The sequence below is a fragment of the Carica papaya genome, chromosome 8 (genome assembly GCF_054855325.1).
Source record: "Carica papaya isolate Zhongbai chromosome 8, ASM5485532v1, whole genome shotgun sequence".
Lineage (NCBI taxonomy): Eukaryota > Viridiplantae > Streptophyta > Magnoliopsida > Brassicales > Caricaceae > Carica > Carica papaya.
Window position 1 is genome coordinate 28,211,603 of NC_142316.1, and position 19,840 is coordinate 28,231,442.

The 19,840-nt window shown below is 36.2% G+C and overlaps 2 protein-coding genes, 1 long non-coding RNA gene and 1 pseudogene across 4 annotated transcripts; 1 reads left to right on the plus strand and 3 right to left on the minus strand.

Moving 5' to 3' along the window:
- Positions 1–1,587: 1,587 nt before the first annotated feature.
- Positions 1,588–3,718, minus strand: LOC110817092 (non-functional NADPH-dependent codeinone reductase 2-like; annotated as a pseudogene). Its single transcript, XR_015813792.1, has 4 exons — positions 3,061–3,718; positions 2,478–2,723; positions 2,210–2,392; positions 1,588–2,103 (listed from the first exon to the last, which is right to left on the minus strand). The product of XR_015813792.1 is annotated as a non-functional NADPH-dependent codeinone reductase 2-like (transcript).
- Positions 3,719–3,745: 27 nt separating this feature from the next.
- LOC148252771 (uncharacterized) lies at positions 3,746–5,851 on the plus strand. Its single transcript, XR_015813793.1, has 2 exons — positions 3,746–3,970; positions 4,783–5,851. It is a non-coding gene; the product is annotated as an uncharacterized LOC148252771 (long non-coding RNA).
- LOC110817176 (non-functional NADPH-dependent codeinone reductase 2-like) lies at positions 4,211–5,648 on the minus strand. The gene is made up of 4 exons (XM_022045604.2): positions 5,305–5,648; positions 4,912–5,155; positions 4,647–4,826; positions 4,211–4,549 (listed from the first exon to the last, which is right to left on the minus strand). Exons 1-4 carry the CDS (start codon positions 5,646–5,648, stop codon positions 4,325–4,327), a joined length of 993 nt encoding a protein of 330 aa, XP_021901296.1. The 3' UTR covers positions 4,211–4,324.
- A 694-nt stretch (positions 5,852–6,545) lies between the features above and the next one.
- PIRL2 (plant intracellular ras group-related LRR 2) lies at positions 6,546–19,794 on the minus strand. Its single transcript, XM_022045603.2, has 3 exons — positions 18,737–19,794; positions 7,815–7,981; positions 6,546–7,625 (listed from the first exon to the last, which is right to left on the minus strand). The coding sequence occupies exons 1-3, from the start codon at positions 19,316–19,318 to the stop codon at positions 6,977–6,979; spliced, it is 1,398 nt and encodes a 465-aa protein (XP_021901295.1). The 5' UTR covers positions 19,319–19,794; the 3' UTR covers positions 6,546–6,976.
- Positions 19,795–19,840: the final 46 nt, after the last annotated feature.

A 19,840-nucleotide genomic window follows, 5' to 3' on the forward strand; every position in this document is an offset into this window, starting at 1 on the left:
TATATATATATTTATATAACATAAAAAAAAATAAATTAATATACATATATATATATATATTTAATTAAAGGGTTCGAGAAAAGAGGTAATAATTGATATAATAAAAAAAAATAAAATTAATTATTAAATAGGCGAAAATAAATAAAATAAAAATGAAGCGTCTCCGTCAAATATTTACCCAAAGGTAAAAGAGTATGTGTCACTTTCTTATTAAGACCCTAACTTAAATTAATTTGATTGCTTTTAATTCACACACCCATCTCAGTAGGCAACCGGGCCGCCACTCTCATTATTATCAAATTAACACTAATTATTCGACTGGCTAACACCCAAAATACTTCTTCACTCACCTTAAAAGGTCATTTTAATTTTCAACCAGAAATTAAAAAAAAAAAAAAAAAATTGAAATTGATCAGAGACAAACAGGTGTTTTTATTAAGTGTTGAAATATTTACGGAAGGAGAGAAAATGAGTTTTGGAAATTGGAATATCAAAGAAAATGTATGTAAATTATTATAAGAAACCAGTACAATAGTGCGGTAACTGGTAAACTCAGAGTTGTCCGAGCAAATTGTCTCCTCAAATATCAACCAACTCTGACCATTTCTCTCTCAATCTCCATCTTTCATTTATCTGCTGCTGCTGCACCAAATAAAAAGCCTGCTTTGGCTTGAAACCGATTTAATTAAAATAACCCGCATACTTAAATTTGATTAATTAACAAAACCTATGTAATTAACTCTCACGACCCGTCACTGACACCCATTTCCCAGTCCCGTCAACTCCGCTAATCGCGATCCAAATTCTTGAGAGTTTCGGAGTTCCACCTCAAAATTGATTTTAATAAAATTTTTAAATATATTTGTCAAATACTGGCGTAAAAACATGGAGAAAGGTGTCATTGGAAAGAGCAAGGAGACAAAAAAAGTAAGAAAAATTCGGCGGCAGGATTTTTTCCTCTCACTCATCAACGATTAATCATCCGCCACGTGTATTCCGTAAACTTAATCATGCTGCTTAAAGTCGATTAGGTAGAGTTAATAGGGTGCGCGTGCGCGTGCGCTCCGCATTGCTGCTGACATCTCTCGGTTAGTTGACTTTTCTATATATTTTTTAATAAATTACTCTCGTTTAATTCCTCACATATTATTATTTAATTATGAAACAATAAACTCTCTCACATGTCTAACACGGAGTTGTAACTTTTTAGAACATAAATCTGCAGCCCACCCATTCAGTTTCCAATGGTAATTAGATATTAACTACAAATTGAATCGATGCTTCTGACAACTCATTTTATAAATTCTTTCTTTCTTTCTTACACATTTTTAATTAATTCTTCCTCTTAGGAATTCTCAGTCGCTTCCTTCCTTAATTCTCCTTCGGGTTTGAAGTCACAACCTTTTAAACTTTTTGGGACTTGACTTTTAACCACGTTGAATTTAATGGCAGTTGGGTTTTCGTTTTCGTCTTACAATTCAATCTGGACAATTTCGTCGGTAAAAAATCCAAAATCATCTTTTGTTGGTATAGATGCTGATCCCAGTTAGAAAGATCAAGAATAGTTAAAAATTTGGGAGATATATCTAAATACAACCTAAAGTTTTAAATTTTATTCAAATTGATCTTCCCTTTTGACAGTGTCTCAAATATCCTTAGAGAGATATAATGTGTCTACATGAAAAGCAAAAATTGCCAACATGGTATATCATTCACAAGATATTGATACTCCTCTCGAATAGTTCAATCTTTCTTTAGCAAGGCCGGAATACCTGCAAATTGGGCATAATAGGTTAGATTAGTTTCAGATATGAGCAACTCATAGGTGCTCTCTCTGGCTCTTCCACTTGATAGTGTTCCACAAGTACATAGAACATTAAATTTCTCCATCCTATAGCTCCTCCAGAGACTTGAACGGTCCATTAGGCGATATCAGTTTTGTTTTAGGCAGTGTTCTTCGTTGAGGAATGTTATCGATCTTCGTGTAATCATCTGGGCTTTAATTCCCAATCAAGGAGAGCTGCACGTTCTGCTCCACCCTCTCTGTTGAAGCTCTTGAACAACGAAAGACACTCCTTGCTCAAAGGCCCATCTCAAACAAACCTGCCAAACATGCCATATAATCTTTTAGCTACTAATCCATCTCTAGAATAAGATACTTAGAAAATATCAAGAACACAAGGTCATTAAAGATATTAAGTAATGGAACCTGGGCAACCGTCTTGCCATGAGCATTAGCGATCTCCTTCAATGTCTCATTGTGTCCATAACTTGATTGGTGCCCCAACCAGTTCCTTTTGCTCCCAAAGGAGAGTATGCCATTACAGTGATATTATTTGACTTGCAGAAAACTCTTGAGTTTTTTCTGTTGCCATACAGGATTTACTTCCACCTAAACAAAAATTGAGCGCCCAATCAAATCAGTTTGACCTTAACCGGTAAAGCAAAAAACTTTTTAGCAGAGACTTGAGACTCACTTGATTGATTGAAGGAGGGACAGTGGCAAAAGAGAGTATGTTCTCAAGCTCTTCTTGCAAGAGAAGTTGCAGACTCCAATGGCTTTGGTGAGGCCAAGTCTCTGACACTCTTCCATGGCTGTCCACACAGACTTGAAATCCATAGGTAGCATCTCATCTTCAGGAATTGGGAATTGTACTTTTCCGGGTTTGGCACTTACGGGCCAGTGAATGAGATACAGGTCAAGGTACTCCATTTTAAGGGTCCTGCTTGCTTAATTAATCACCAAAAAAATAAAGTTCCCAAATACCCAAGTCTGGATTATTCATCACCCTCCAACCTCTTCTCTCTAATTCCTTACTAATATGTTATATCACCTATAAACGATTAGATTAAACAACATTAACAATTATAGCAAATTATAGAAAAGTGAGAGGATTGCACAAGGTTTTCCAAGTCAATGGATGTTACAAATTCATCATGCTGAATAATTTGTAATTCTTATGAACAGATCCTAAGAGCAAGTCAAAAAAAGCCCGATTTATGAACAAATCTATTCGTGAATAAAAAAGGTTTTTGAGAAAAGAGCGATTGTTGGTTTACCTGAGAGAATTTTGCGGAGCAGGGATGACGAAATGAGCATGAGAAATCACTGCACCAGAGCTTGGAAATGATAAAGAGTTCTTGGCGAGAGGCGACAAGTCCGAGTCTTAGAGCTTCTGCTATGGCTTCTCCCAGATGCGTCTCTGATCGGTAAAGGGCGGCAGTATCGAAGACTCTGTAACCGAGCTTGATAGCCTCTAGAATAGCCCATTTCATGGTAGTCTCGTCAAAAGGGTCAGCCGCCAAGCCCATGCCGATCACGGGCATTCGCCGGTTATCAGCAGAGGAGCTTAGCATCACTTGAGGGATCATGTTGATTTCTAGTTGTCGACGGACGGTCTGCAGTCATTCCTGCTCTGAAGTTTTCAAGTTTGGATTTTATCGCTGAGCTCTGATGGTGTTGGTAGACGTCTTTTCTTTTCTGGGTTTGGACGATAGCAGATTGGTGTGGCTTTTGCAAAGTCGTCCTTGTGTTGGAATTTTATTTATTTATTTATAATTTAACAAACTTTTTAAAAACTGAATAATAAATTAAAAATTAAAAATTTTAATATATTAATCAATCTTTAATTAATTAAATTGAATAATGAACTTATTTATAAAATTCTTTTACGTTTAAAAATAATTTTGTTCTGCTAAAATATTTTCTGAAATTTATTTAAAACAATTATAAAACTTCATAAAACACAAACTCGGTCGGGCATTTTGACACTACCGCTTTGTGCAGCAACAATTGCTCTGCTCATCTTCTCTGGGTTTTCTGCTTCTCTGCTTCCGCTTTTTCTTCTCAGAAAGCTCGAATTGCACATGTACACACTATTCTCACCGGAGCCATATGGTTTTGCTTCTCTGCTCTTTTGCCACGTTCGACTGTGGTTCGTGTGAGGAAGAAGGTTAAGTTGGGGCTTGGGTATGATTTGCATTTATGTTCTATTTCTCCTATAAGTTCAAAGGTGCAAGTATTTTGAGACTTCACTCAACTGCATTTAATTTAATTGCGTATGGTGTTTGTTCTGCGATTCAAAATTCTGATAATTAGTGCCTCATGCTTAGCCAATTACGAAGATTAAGAGGAGTTAGAAATTGCTTGTACTCAAAAAATGAGTTCATTCACAAGATTTGTTTGAATCTTTTTGTAGGGAGAGAATAGTACCCAAATGAATATGCAAATTGGCATAATAATTTAGATTCATTTCAGGCATGAACAACGCAATTCATACTCTTGCTCTTCTACTTGATGCCTGATAAACAAATTTATACATGATTAAATCTCCCCATCCCATAAATCATCCAAGGACTTGAAGGGTCCATTAGGCGATATCAGTTTCAATTTAGGTAGTAATCTTCGCTGAGGAATTTTGTTGATCTTAATGTAATCATCCGGTGTTAATTCCCAATCCAAAACCTGCAGATTCTGCTTCATCCTCTCTTTGTTGAAGCTCTTAACAACAAAAGCCACCCCTTGCTCAAAGGCCCATCTCAGACAAACCTGCCAAAAAATCTTGTAGCTAGTAATCAATCCATCACTAAGGTGAGATAGAAAATATCAGAATTTCAAGTCATTAAAGATAATTAGGTATTGGAACCTGGGCAACAGTCTTGCCATGAGCTTTAGCAATCTCCTTTAATGTCTCATTGTCCATAACTTGATTGGTGCCCCAACGAGTTCCTTTTGCTCCCAAAGGTGAGTATGCCATTACAGTGACATTATTTGCCTTGCAGAAATCTCTGAGTTTCTTCTGTTGCCAGAAAGGGTTTACCTCCACCTTAACAAAAATTGTGTGTGCAATTAGACCTTTTGGCTCTCTGACTAATAAGGAAACAGATGTTTGGCTGAGAGCTGAGACTCACTTGATTGATTGAAGGAGGGATAGTGGCAAAAGAGAGTATGTTCTCAAGCTTCTTGCAGGAGAAGTTGCAGACTCCAATGGCTTTGGTGAGACCAAGTCTCTGACACTCTTCCATGGCTGCCCAAACAGACTTGAAGTCCATCGGTTGCAATTCATCTTCAGGAATTGGGAATTCAACTTTTCCAGGCTTGGCACTGATAGGCCAGTGGATGAGATACAGGTCAAGGTACTCCATTTGAAGGATCCTGCATATATAGTTAATCACAAACAAAAGAAATACACAGCACTCAAGTTTGAATTATTACTACCCTCTAGTCTCTTCTCTCTAATCAAATAACTATAATTACTATAAGGAGAGAGGTTTTCGCGAAAGAGTGGCTATTAAGAGGTATACCTGAGAGAATTTTGCAGAGAAGGGATGACAAGGTGAGGATGAGCGTTGGTGATCCAGAGCTTTGAAATGACGAAGATTTCTTGGCGAGAGGCGACAAGGCCGAGTTTTACAGCTTCTGCTATGGCTTCTCCTAGAGGCCTCTCTGATTTGTAAAGGGTGGCCGTGTCGAACACTCTGTAACCAAGCTTGATGGCCTCCAGAGCAGCCCATTTCATGGCAGCTTCATCCAAAGGTTCAGCTGCCATGCCCATGCCGATCACCGGCATTCGCGGTTTTCCAGAAGAGGAGTTTAATATGACTTCAGGGATCATGTTGACTTCTTGTTCTTGCTGATCAGCAACCATTTGTGCTCTGAAGCTTCCAATTTTGGGTTTTAACACAGAGCTCAGAGACTTGGTGGGCGTGTTTTGCAAAGTCTTCTTGTTCCCGAGGGAGAACAACTCAAAGATTCTGAATTTAATAAACGTGATAAAAAACTGAATCAGTTAAGCCAAGTAATCTTACAAATTTGTATCTTATAATTAGCAATTTGATTCTTTTTCGATGACTTTGCCAGCATTTTTCTCCTGAACGGTTAGTTTTTACTATAAATAATTTGTTTTTGATGAGACTGAAAAACAATTTAATTTTGATTTGCAAAATTTGACTGATAAATAAAAAAATTATCAACCCCCACGAAAATACCGTACAAATTCTTCTTGTGATCTGGTATACTTCGTTTGAAACGTAACTCATTTTAAATAAATTAAACAAGGAATATAGTATAAAAGTGTGCTTCTTTAATTATTATACAGTATATTTCTAAAACATATAATTTCATGGTTATGAAATTATAAACTCAATAGATGGGTTCATATTTTATTACAATTAGTTTATTTCAAGTATATTGGTAAAAAGATTCATGTAAGTTGGGTTTGTTGGGTCAACTTCATAATCATAATTTTAAAGCTAAAATGTCATAGGATTAATTCATAGTAAAGGTCTTTATTTTCTTGAATTGAAGAAAAACAATTAGCTTACTACTTTTTGATGATATGATTATTAAAATTTTATCCTATTGCAAATTATTCAATCTAAATTTTACATTTATAATTTCAGGTACAAATTAATCATCACCATCCACATCCACATCCTTTTTTTATGAGACTAAAATCACAGGGTTTGTCCGTATCCAGTTTTCAAAGCCCTTCTTCCAATCCATGAGAAGAATAGCACCCAGTTCCATTGCTCACTCTAAAAGCTCCCTGTAAAGACTCCACCATTTTATTTCTATCCATGTAAAGACCAAAAATATCAAGTACTAAATTTACAAAGGTGAATGTGTTGGAGGGCAAATTTGTCATTCTAGTGATTGTGAATAAAGAAACTGACTAGTAGTAGCACTACAAAATGGCACCTCTCACTATCCTCTAAATATCACCTTTTCACTACCCAAACCCATTTCATATATTAATACAAAGATATCCACACACCAAACATGCAGACACAGCCTAAGAGTTCATGACCAGGTCCAATACCACATTCATTACAACAGAGAAGACCAGCAGACAATATCTCAACTGGACTAGTGTATTTTGATCGCTATCTTGCAGATGGGAAGTGTATAATCCAGGAAATATGCACGAAACGTACTGAAAGTTTAACACAAAGAAAGATCAACAGAGACACAGGATCATAGTTGTTGATCTAGATATGGATCCCTAGGGGCCTTTCCTCCCCCCAGATAGCCTCCAATGCTTTCAGAAATTCCAGTGCCAAAGTTTGTCAGCAAGGAGTTTCCCCATGCAAGCCATCCCGTCTGAGCCTGTTGCTCGCTCGCTTGGACCATGCTTTTCTCTTGTTCTTCCTCTATGATCTGGACCCATCTCTTTGCCATGAACTCTCTCACAGCTTCAGCCCCTTCATTACCAACCTCTATTGTGGGAATTACTAGCGGGTTCTGATCCAAGTTGAGCTTTCTTAGTTTTCCAAGCCGATAGAATGTGTCAGGAAGAGCTCGGATTTGGTTGTTGCTCAGGTCAAGCTCCCTGAGGTTAGATAGATCGCCTAGTGTTTCTGGGAGCTCTGTCAAGTCACTGAAATTACTGCTTAGATTCAGAACCTCCAGGTTTGTCAATCTACCTATCGCGCGTGGCAGCTGATGAAGCTTATTGAAGTGAACATCTAGATACCTCAGTGACCTCATTTCACAGAGAGATGAAGGAAGAGAACGAATGTTATTCAGCTGAATTGAAAGCCTTTCTAGATTAGGTAGTCCATACCCAATATTTGCTGGCAAACAAGTCAAGTTGTTAAAGCTTGCATCTAACACCACCAGTGAACTGAACAGACATAAATTATTCGTCAGAAAGAGAACTGATGAAAAGAGCACCAGATAAAAGCAGAAGCAAAAAGAGGAAAAAGAAGAAATGTACTGCATGATTAGTTGTAAACACACCATAGTTTTAATTGTCAACAATGAAAAATATATATTTTTTTGGAAATAAGCCAACAGTGAAAAGATATTATACCTGCAATGGCTAATACTTTCAGGAAGAGCATTTAGCTTGTTTCCAGACACATTCAGGACCCTCAAATTCAGCAACAATCCAATAGAGTCGGGCAGAGACTCCAGAAGGTTTGAAGAAACATCAAGTTCCTCAAGTTTCTGAAGTCCTGCAATTGCATCAGGAATAATCTGTTTACACAACAAACAGATTAGAGATCGTTATGAACAGAATCAGAAATAGACCAAGAGTCCCAAGTAATCACATTTTACTTGACAAAGCCCAAGAAAAAGGCTCTTCACCAGCTAAAAATGGAAAAAAGAGAGTTGATCTCCATAAATTTCTTGCCAGTTACATCCTTATCTTCAGCAGTTGTTCTACAACTCAAGAAGCCTAACTGTTAGACATATGGCATTTTAATTCCAGCACATTGATCTATTGTTTCTGTTAGTTTCTTTTCAGTTTCATTTAGTTTCTCATCAATTTTATCCACTATGTTTAGTGGGGCGTTATTAGAGATGTAGTAAGTTTGGAGCTGCTTATGGCTTAGATATTGGCAGCAATTTCTCATCAGTTTTATCCATTATGTTTAGTGGGAAGTTAGTTATTTTTCTTGCCTATAAATTCTGCAATTCATGAAATGAAATCAAGCTGGAATTTTTACCCAATTTTTTAAGTTTCAGTTCTTCCAATTTTTTGTTTTAAGCAACTGCTATTCTGTTTTACAACAGTAGTATCAGAGCCATTGTTGATCTTACAGGACCCAAACAAAACTTTTTTTTTTAACCCCTAAAAAGGGCATCCAACGATCTACCTTTAAATTTTCCCAGCATCTTCACTAGTGAAAACTACCACATTTGTTGAGTGAAGATGCAAGCTTTTCTTGAAGCCTATGATCTTTGGGAAACTGTGACTGAGGACAAGCCTATACCTCCTCTACCAGCAGATCCCACTTTAGCTCAGATCAAACACAACAGCGAGGAAAAGGCAAAGAAGTTCAAAGCCAAGTCACTTATTCAAAATTCTGTTAGCAGATTGTGTTTTCTATAGAATTATGGCATGTGATACTGCGAAGGATGCTTGGGACAGGTTGAAAGAAGAATACCAAAGCAGTGATAGAACATGCCAAATGTAGGTGTTGAATCTGAAAAGAGAATTTGAATCTCTGAATATGCAGGAAGATGAAACAATTGGTAAGTATGTTGATCGAATCTCTTTGATTGTTAACAACATCAGATTACTTGGTGAAGATTTTGCAGACAAAAGAATTGTGGAAAAAGTGCTTGTAACTCTTCCTGAAAGATTCGAATCAAATATCCCATCTCTTGAAGAATCCAAGGATTTAAGACTGATCTCATTAGGTGAACTAACGAGGGCTCTTCAAGCACAAGAGCAAAGAAGGACTATTAGGCAAGACAGATTAACTGAAGGGGTTTTCCATGTGCAAAAGCAACAAGTTGGTAAGGGCAAGAAGCAATTCAATCAGAAGAGCAAAGGCAAAAATGAAGGTGGTGGCAGCACTGAAGGTACAAAACAGAAAAATTTTCCTCCTTGCATACACTGCAAGAAGACCACACATTCTGAGATATACTGCTGGTGGAGGCCTGATGCAACTTGTGGGAATTGCAAGCAGTTAGGGCACATTACAAAGGTCTGTAAATTCAAAAATAAAAACTTAAAACCACAACAAGCTCATTTAGTAAATGCAGCCAATGGACAGAAGGAGCAACTTTTTGTAGTTTCTTACTTCTCAACAAATGATTCATCTGATGCATGGCCAGTGGGTGCACACATAATTTGTGCAATGATTCTGAAATGTTCATAAATCTTGATGAGACTTACAAGTCCAGAGTAAAAGTGGGCAATGAAAATTTTTTGGAAGTCAAAGGCAAAGGCTCAGTCAATGTTCAAACAAGTTCAGGTATTAAAACTATTTATGATGTTTTGTTTACATCTGAAATCAGTCAAAATCTACTGAGAGTTGGACAAATGCTTGAGAGAAACTATTCTCTTGAAGTTCTGGAGAACAATTATTTTGTATAAAGATGAAAAATGTAAATTTTGCTGTTGATTGGAAAAAGGTTTCTGAACATGCCTATTCCAGCACCATTCAGGTTGCTTCAAATCTTTAGCACAAAAGATTTGGACACTTTAATCAGATAAGTATCTCAAATATGAAGCAGAAGGAGATCGTTGAAAACATGCCTACAGTCATTGGTGAAATTCAATTGTGTGAAATATGTCAACTTGGCAAGCAGACTAAACAACCATTTCCTAAAGGGCAAACACGGAGAGCCAGCAAAAAGCTTCAGCTCATCCACACTGATGTTTGTGATCCTATGAAAACAGCTGCACTTTGTGGTAATAAATATTTTATCATTTTCATTGATGATTATAGTAGGATGTGCTGAGTTTATTTTATTAAACTCAAGAGTGAAGTGTTTGATGTCTTTAAAAAATTTAAGGTTTTAGTAGAAAATCAGAGTAATATGTTAATTAAATGCTTGAGATCTGACAATGGTACTAAATATACTTCGAATCAGTTTGTTGAGTATTGTAATAGTGCAGGTATAATTCAGCAGTTTACCATACCATACACATCACAACAAAATGGTGTGTGTGAGAGAAAGAATAGAACAGTAATAGACATGGCTAGACGCCTTTTACTTGAGAAGAAGATGCCAAACAAACTATGGGCAGAGGCAGTCAATACCTCTGTGTATTTGCTGAACAGATTACCTACGAAGGCATTAGAGAACAAGAAACCATATGAAGCCTGGAATGGTGTCAAGCCTGCTGTGAATCATCTTCGAATATTTGGCAGCATACGTTATTTTCAAATATCTGAGCCAAAAAGAAGCAAACTTGACAACAAAGCTCAAAAGGGCATTCTTGTAGGCTATGGGACAGCAACCAAAGGATACAAGATTCTCTGCTTACAAACAGAAAAAGTCATCCTAAGCAGAGATGTGAAAATTGATGAAGCAGCAACATGGGATTGGAAAAATAAAAAAAATGTATATTTTGATTCTTCATTTGATATCCAGAACCAACTTGAAGTTGATGAATTGGTGGATGATCTTCCAGTTAGGGGTACAAGGACCTTTGATGACATTTACCAAAGGTGCATTATTGCAATCATTGAACCTACCAGCTATGCTGAAGCTCAAGGTTTTCTAGCACGGAAGAGAGCAATGGATGCAGAAATGGAGATGATCAATAAAAATAAAACATGGCAGCTGGTTGAATGGCCTAGGGATCGCAAGATGATTGGTGTTAAATGGGTTTTTAAAATAAAACTCAACCCAGATGGTTCAATATGTAAACACAAAGCCAGATTGGTCGTGAAGGGTTATGCTCAGCAATATGGAGTGGACTAGCAGGAGACTTTTGCTTCAGTAGCAAGGTATGGTACAATCAAACTTCTCATTGCTCTTGCTGCTTATAACTCTTGCCAGATTCACCAACTCGATGTCAAGTCAGCTTTCTTGAATGGTTTTCTTGATGAAGAGATTTTTATAGAGCAAACAGATGGATATGCTGTTCAAGGAAAAGAGAATCATGTGTACCTACTTAAGAAGGCCTTATATGGTTTAAAACAAGCACCTCGAGCTTGGTATGACAAAATGGACAATCATCTTAATCAGCTTGGATTCAACAGAAGTCAAAACGAAGCAACCTTGTATGTAAAATCCTATGGTAATCATTTCTTAATTATCTTTATTTATGTTGATGATATGCTAATCACAGGAAGTCAACGTGGACTGATCCAAGAGTTCGAGAGCGAAATGCAAAAAGTGTTTGAGATAGCTGATCTTGGAACTATGAAATACTTTATTGGAATGAAAGTGTTGCAATTTAGCCATAACATTTTCACCTATCTAACAGAAATATGCATTTGATATCCTAAAGAGGTTTAAAATGGAGGATTGTAAACCCGTGGGGACACTTATGACAACTAGTATCAAGTTAAGTAAGGATGATGACTCTGAGAAGGTGGATATAAACTTGTATAGAAGCTTAGTTGGCAGCCTTCACTACCTCACAGCAAGCAAACCTGATATATTGTTTGCTGTATGTTCTTTCAAAATTTATGCATTCTCCAAAAGAAACTCACTTCACAGCTGTAAAACATGTACTTAGTCACATCAAAGATACCACTACTCTTGGTACTTTTTTCCCAAAATCCTAAGGAAAGACTTTGAAGTTGATTGACCACACTGACAGTGATTGGGGAGGCTGTGTTGATGATTCAAGAAGCACTTCAGGGTACTTATTTTCTCTAAATTCTAGTTTTTTTACTTAGAGCTCAAAGAAGCAAGAGACAACAGCTCAATCTACTGTAGAAGCTGAGTATATCGCTGCTGCCTGTACCGTCAACCAGGCTATTTGGTTGAGGAAGATGTTTAAGGATTTGGGACATGAGCAAGCTGAAGCAACTAGGATTGTGTGTGATAACATTTCTGCAGTCTCAATTTCAAAGAATCCAGTCTTTCATAGACGAACCAAGCATATCAAGATTAAATTTCATTCTATTAGAGAAGTCCAACAATCTAATGAACTGATACTTGTTCACTGAAAAACAACTTGGAGACATTTTTACTAAGCCATTGCCTAAATAAAGGAAAAAATTAGAATTTGTCATCAAAATGCTAAGGAAGAGTGTTAGACATATGGCATTTTAATTCCAGCACATTGATCTACTGTTTCTGTTAGTTTCTTTTCAGTTTCATTTAGTTTCTCATCAGTTTTATCCCCTGTATTTAGTGGGGAGTTATTAGGGATGTTAGTAAGTTAGTGGCTGCTTATGGCTTAGAGATTATTAGCAATTTCTCATCAGTTTTATCTATTATGTTTAGCGGGAAGTTATTAGGGAAGTTAGTTATTTTTCTTACCAATAAATTCTGCAGTTCATGAAATGAAATCAAACTGGAATTTTTACCCAATTTTTTAAGTTTCAGTTCTTCTAATTTTTTGTTTTAAGCTACTGCTATTCTGTTTTACAACACTTTTGAAGAACCTTCTCTTGAGGCGTTTGTACAGGACAAACTCTCAGTAAAAACCATAAGTCATGCCACTAGCCAGTTCAGACTTTAAATTACAAAGAAAATCTTTACATGAAATGATAACACTAAGAAGAAAAATAGCAACGTCATCCAATAAAACTGGGACAAGAAAATAATATCTATGCACATCATATAAGAAACTGAACACTTGGAGTGGAAGGAGAAATTTTTAAACTGCATATCTAATTGAATGGAATTTCTCATAGATATTCTATTTTTTCGCAAGTTAACCAAAAGAGATTGATACATGAGTTTCAAACTTGAATTTGATTAAATTAATATAATAATCAATTTTATCTTATATTTTCTCCCACATTCGGAAGAAAAATAAACATAGGTATTTCAGTTATTGTTACAATTTTTTGAAAGATAACTATCTCGGTTTCTTTTTCACATAGAAATTTAAATAGAATTTTTCAAAAGAAAAATTCTTCATTAAAAGACCTACAATCTTTAGGATGTGATCCCGCACTGTTGCTCAATATCTTAAGGGATCAACTCTATTACATAAGTAGATTATGAACTTTTATCTCATACCATAATGTAAATAAGCAGTTGTTATTTTATCAGTCCAAAACCTTGCTAATTGATCTTTATGATGCTTCCTCTATCAATTAGATCTTTTATCCATAAAATGAATTATTTACTCATTATCTTCTTATAGTTCGACTTCTATTACGTTTATTTTTTTGCTGCAACTGATAAAACTTACTCATTCTTAAAGATTTGAATGCATATGAGATCATAATAGCGTTGGACAACGAGGCTGGTAAAACCAAATTGCATGAAAACATTGAATTGTTACCATAAAATATCTAACAACTGTTAAAAATTAGTGCATCTTATTTTTAAATTTACAATGTCAACAAATTAGTTCCTATTTTGTAGAACATAAAGTCGGATTATGAAGTGTCAATTTTAGATTTAGTTGGAAGTTTTTTATGTAGTAGTTGCAAATTACTTAGTTGTAAGTTTTTTATAGCAGTTGCAGATTGTTTAGTTGAAAATTTTCTTGTAGTAGTTGCAGAATTTTAGGGGGTTTAACTTTAGTATTTTGCCTATAAATTCAGTTTGTATCTGATGTATTTTCATTCATTAATTTTTCACAATAGCTTCTCTAGTGTTTTATTCTCATATTACTACTCTATAAACTTCCTCTGTTTTTTTATTTTTGTTTCATGGTATCAGAGCCAAGTTCTAGCACTTTTACAGCTCTTTCCTTCTTCTTGTCTATCAAGTTGTTTTGTCTTGTTGGAGGAGATTGAAAGTTGTGAAGGGGAGGTTCTTTTATAAGCAGTATGGAGCTAGCAAATGAGGGAAATAGTTCAGGCACACAATATGGTGTTGAGAAGCTTGTAGGGACAAACTACAAGTATTGGAGAATGTGTATGGAGGCCTATGTTCAAGGTCAAGATCTGTGGGAACTTGTTGTTGGTGTTGAAGCTGCAATTCCTGATGATACTCCAGAAAATGCTGAACCACGGAGGAAATGGAAGATTAAATGTGGTAAAACTCTTTTTGCTTTGAGGACTTCAATTAGCAAAGAGTTTATTGACCATGTTCATGATGCTAATTCACTGAAAGAAGTTTGGGAGATATTAGAGAAATTGTTTTCCCAAAAGAATACAGCAAGGTTACAATTGTTGGAAAATGAATTAGCAATGCTAACACAAGGAGGTATGTCTATTTCTGAATATTTCTTACAAGTTGTAAGTATTTGTGCTGAAATTTCAGAATTAGACCCAGATGAGAAAATCAGTGAAGCAAGACTACGACGTTTTCTTATTCGAGGATTGAAGAAAGAGTACACACATTTCATTATCTCTATCCAGGGATGGGCCAAGCAACCTTCAGTTGAAGAGTTAGAAAATTTGTTTTCCAACCAAGAGGCTTTGGCAAAGCAAATGGCAAAAAAGTTTGACTCACATGTTCTCTTCTCAAAGGGAAAGCAGAACAAGAAAAATTCAGCAGCTGGAAACAAGAACAATGAAAAATGGTCACGTATTGAACAATCTACTGGTGGTAGCTCACAAAATCGCAAATCTGTCAAGTGTTACAGATGTAGAAAACTTGGACACGTTAAGAAGAATTGTAAGGTGAAGCTTTCCAAAGCAAACATCGCAAGTGAAGATAATGAATCACTCAATTGGGAGCAATGTTTCACCACTGAACTAGTTGAAAGGAAAGAAACTGTTGTTGTTGAACCAGACCCAGTTCAAGCTCTTTTTAACCATGAAAGCTGCAAGCAAGAGTGGATTATTGATTCTGGCTGCTCACATTATGTCACCGGAAATGATTCGCTGCTTTCGGAGCTGCATCAACATGATGGAGAGAGAGTTGTTATTACATCTGACAACTCTACTTATCCAGTAATGAATGAAGGAGTTGTGAAGTTTGGTATTGGTGATACAAACATCAAATTAATGATGTTTATCATGTTCCAATTTTGAAGAAAAATTTAATTTCAGTATCTCAAATTACAAATTCTGGAAAGGATGTCTTATTTGGGCCAAATAATATGAAGGTGCTTGATAATATGAAAAATATTTCTGCTGATGTTATTTTAACTGATGAAAAGAAAGGCTCCTTGTTTCTTAGTCAGCAGGTGAAGCTTATGTGAAGAAAACTAGTCAAACCGATAATGCTGCAATTTGGCATGCTCGGTTGGGTCATTTGGGTTATCAAATGTTGCAGCAAATTTCTTCAAAAAGATTGATAGATGGCATGCTACCCTTGAAGAATATACATAAAAATGTGATTTGTCAAGGCTGTCAATATAGAAAATCACATTGTCTTCCCTTCAAAAATACCTCTAATCATAGATTAGCTCCATTTGAGTTGGTGCACGTTAACTTGATGGGACCAACAAAAACAAGAAGTCGCAACATCAATCAATATGCAATGATAATGGTAGATGATTTTCCCAGATTCACTTGGGTGTATTTTCTGAAAGAGAAAAATGAAGCACTTTCCAAATTTATTCAGTTCTACAATAATATAGAGAAAGAATTTGACAACAAAATAAAGTGTTTAAGGAGTGACATTGGTGATGAATTTATGTCAGCAGATTTCTTTCAATTTTGTGAGAAGAATGGCATTTAAAGACAAATGACATGTCCCAATACCCCTCAGCAAAATGGGGTTACAGAAAGGAAGTTGGCACATATCGCTTCAACAAGTCTTGCATGGTTACATGACAAAATCTCCCTCGAGAGCTTTGGGCTGAAGCTTTTCAATGTGCATGTCATGTAATAAATCGTTTCCCTCCATGGCCAGGTAAAGAAAACTCTCCTTTTCAGATCTTGTACAATGTATAGCCAAATGCATGTTCATATTCCAAAATCTAATCGAACTAAACTTGACCCGAAAGCAAAAAAATGTATTTGTGTTAGCTATGATTCATGTAGGAAAGGATGGAGGTGTATGGATCCAGAAACCAAGAAATTTGTTACTTCTAAAGATGTTGTGTTTGATGAAATATCCTCCCATTATTCTGCCAAGATGTTTTCAGCTCAAGAAGCCATTCTTGATGTCTAGAAAGTTCACAGCTTGTTCCTGACAGTAATTTAAACACTGATGAGTTTTCTACTCAAAGCAATATAAATGGTGGTGAAAGACAAGCTGAAAGGAGATCCACAAGGGAGAAAAGACAACCAAATTACCTCAAAGATTATGAGGTTCAGCTTAATCATTGCACTGTTGCTTCCTGCTTCTTTGTAGGAGGATTGGATGAAGAGCCAGCAAATTATGAGGAAGCCAAAGAAGATCCAAAATGGCAAGCAGCCATGGAAGAAGAAATTGAAGCTTTAAACAAAAATCAGACATGGAATTTGGTGCCAAAACAAGAAAATTGTAATCCTATCACCTGCAAATGGGCTTATAAGTCGAAAAAAAATTCAGATGGGGTTGTTGAAAAATTCAAAGCTCAACTTGTTGCACGTGGCTTCTCTTAAAGCTATGGATTGGATTATAAGGAGACATTCAGTTCTGTTGCAAAAATGGTAACAATAAGAACCATTTTTTCTCTTGCAGCATTCAAAAGTTGGAAATTATGGCAACTTTATGTAAAGAATGCATTTCTTTACGGAGAATTAGATCGTGAAGTATTTATGGAGCAGCGGAAAGGATATGTTTCGAAGCAGTATCCTTACCATGTTTATCGGCTTAAGAAGGCATTGTATAGCCTTTAAGCAAGCACCATGTGCTTGGTATGGTAAAATTGTCTAATAGTTTATCTTTTGTAGCTTTTAAGTTTCTGTTGCAAATTCTAATTTATTTATTAAATTAGAATCAAATATGCACTTGATGATCTTATTGTATGTGGATGATATAATAATTACTGAAGATAATGAAGCAGAAATTTCCAGACTAAAAAATGAAATTTCTATTCGATTTGAGATGAAAAATTTGGGGCAGGCAAGCTATTTTCTTGGTCTGGAAATTAAAGAATCAGATCAAGGGTATTTTATTTCTCAAAAAAACTATGCAGGAAAGCTTCTACAACGTTTTGGCATGGGGGAGTCAAAAGAGAAGCTTCTCCAATGGAGCCACATCTCAAATTGGTAAAAGATGGAGTGCCATTGAAGGATGTTAGAAAATTTCAACTTGTTAGTAGTTTAATCTATTTAACTACCACAAGACCTAAGATTTCTTATTTGTTGGTGTAGTTTCCCAATTCATGCAGTGTCCAAGAAGCCCTCACTTAGAAGCAGCAAAAAGAATTTTTCGTTATGTAAAGGGCAAACTTAATTACGGTCTTATATAAAAAAGCATAAAAAATTCTTGTTAAGTGGTTTTACTGATGCAGACTGGGCTGGAGATGCAGATGATAGACATTCAACTTCAGGCTACTGTTTTATTACTGGATCAACAATGATATCCTGGTGCAGCAAGAAGCAATCGGTGGTCGCTTTATCCAGCACTGAAGCTAAATATGTAGCAGCAACTATGGTTGCACAGGAATGTATGTGGTTGAAGAGATTAATCGGCGACACGGTGTCTAAACTCGATTATGCTGTCCAAATTAAATGTGATAATTAAAGTGCTATTAGGCTTGCATCAAATCCAATTTTTCATGGGCGGACAAAGTGTGTTGAAGTACATCATCATCACATTCGAGAGAAAGTGCTGGACCAAAAAATTGAGCTAAAAGGATTTCCACAGTTGATCAGGTTGCAGAAATATTTACAAAGGCTTTGGTAAAGCCTAAGTTTGAAAGTTTCAGAGTTGCACTTGGAGTTCTTGATCGTAAGCATGCACTAAGGGGGAGTGTTAAAAATCAGTGCATCTTACTTTTAAATTTACCATGTCAACAAATTAGTTCCTATTTTGTAGAACATAAAGTCAATCAGTTCTAGATTTAGTTAGAAGTTTTTTATGTAGTACTTGCAGATTACTTAGTTGTAAATTTTTTATAACAGTTACAGATTGTTTAGTCGGAAGTTTTCTTGTAGTAGTTGCAGATTTTTAAGGGGTTTGACTTTAGTATTTTGCCTATATATTCAGTTTGTATCTGATATATTTTCATTCATTAATTTTCCAGAATAGCAGTAAACATTCTCTAGTGTTTTATTCTCATATTACTACTCTATAAACTTCCTCTGTTTTTTATTTTTGTTTCAACACCCTCCCCAACCCCCCAGCTTAATCCAAATATTTTATCATATTGAACCCGCTAATAAAATTACTTTTAAGTCTCTATAATCAGAACTTGCTAAATCCTTTAGTGGCGAACAAAACAAATGAGAATTTACACTCCAAGTCCAGTATACCACAGTATTCAAAAGATAAAAATTTTAAGCACCTCTGAATCTAAACATTAATCACTGATTACAGATAAGTGAAAAGCAAAAACGGTTAGCGAGAGTGATAGGAACATACCTTTAACTCATTGTGAGAAAAGTCGAGAGAAGTTAAGCCATGAAGCTTCCCAAAATCCTCCGGAAGAAACTTCAATTGACGCCCAGACAGGGCAACTCTTTCCACAACTCCACTCTCTGCCTCTTTCAATATCCTAACGACTTCCTCATTTACCTCACTCTCATCAATCTCTTTTACGACAGACCCATAAACCAAAGCCAACCTCTCTTCAACATCCCTCAACTGCTTCTCGTACTCCTCGTGCAACTCTTCCAACCGCACCACCACGTTGTATATCTCAGTCTCCTTCTCCACTTGATTTGGGGATGAACCCATTTCTTGTAACTGCGGAATCTTGGATCGCGCCGAGGATACCGCCGCTGGGTCAGGACGTGGGCCGAGGGAGCGGAGGAGGAAGTGGGTCTGGGTAACGGTGTTGGGGATGGATTGGGATAGGGAAGAAAGGACTCTTGGATTGGACAAACTAGGAAACCGGGTGCTCAGATTTTCTAGTACGTCTGGCGACAGTGGTGGATAAGAGTTGGGTTCCAGACGGTAGAGGATATAGGAAAGAAGCGGGTAATTTGCTATATTTTGACCCATTTCTTGTTAAATTTGTTCTTCTGAGAAATCTGCGAACAAGATGAAGCTTGCAACAAGGAAGGATCTAGTTATATAGTAGCTCTGTCGGTGGAAAGACTAGAAAGTGCTAGAGAAGAAGACAAACTGACTCGCATAGTGAAGAGCCGGCTGTTTTAACAGCGATTGGAAATGACAATTAGAATATTGGTTATTGCATCATCTTGAAAATGATAGACTGGTTGGGGAAGAAAAGGGCAAGCACACAATGGCGAGGTTGTTCATCAGGTTCTTAAACAATCGTCGGTCTCATTCTATTTTCAGGTTTGTCCTCTACCTCTTTCTTTTAATAGCGTTTGAATAATTAAATGGTCTTTGTATCATCTGATTTTATTTAAGTTTATACCTGTGTTATTTTTGTATTGCATGGATCATATATTCTTTATACAGATTATATTTTAAAAAAATTATTCAAATAAAATAATAAGTCATAATTTTGTCAATCTGTTTAGGCCAAGTTGGAGTTGGGAGAACGTTGTGATTGTA

Coding starts and splice junctions, on each gene's coding strand:
- PIRL2 (XM_022045603.2), bottom strand. CDS start 19,318: ATGGGTCAAAATATAGCAAATTACCCGCTTCTTTCCTATATCCTCTAC. Junction 7,982..18,736: donor TTTCTCACAATGAGTTAAAG/GTATGTTCCTAT, acceptor TTGTGTAAACAG/ATTATTCCTGATGCAATTGC. Junction 7,626..7,814: donor GAAAGTATTAGCCATTGCAG/GTATAATATCTT, acceptor ATGTCTGTTCAG/TTCACTGGTGGTGTTAGATG.
- LOC110817176 (XM_022045604.2), bottom strand. CDS start 5,648: ATGGTTGCTGATCAGCAAGAACAAGAAGTCAACATGATCCCTGAAGTC. Junction 4,827..4,911: donor TCCCTCCTTCAATCAATCAA/GTGAGTCTCAGC, acceptor ATTTTTGTTAAG/GTGGAGGTAAACCCTTTCTG. Junction 4,550..4,646: donor ATGGCAAGACTGTTGCCCAG/GTTCCAATACCT, acceptor ATTTTTTGGCAG/GTTTGTCTGAGATGGGCCTT.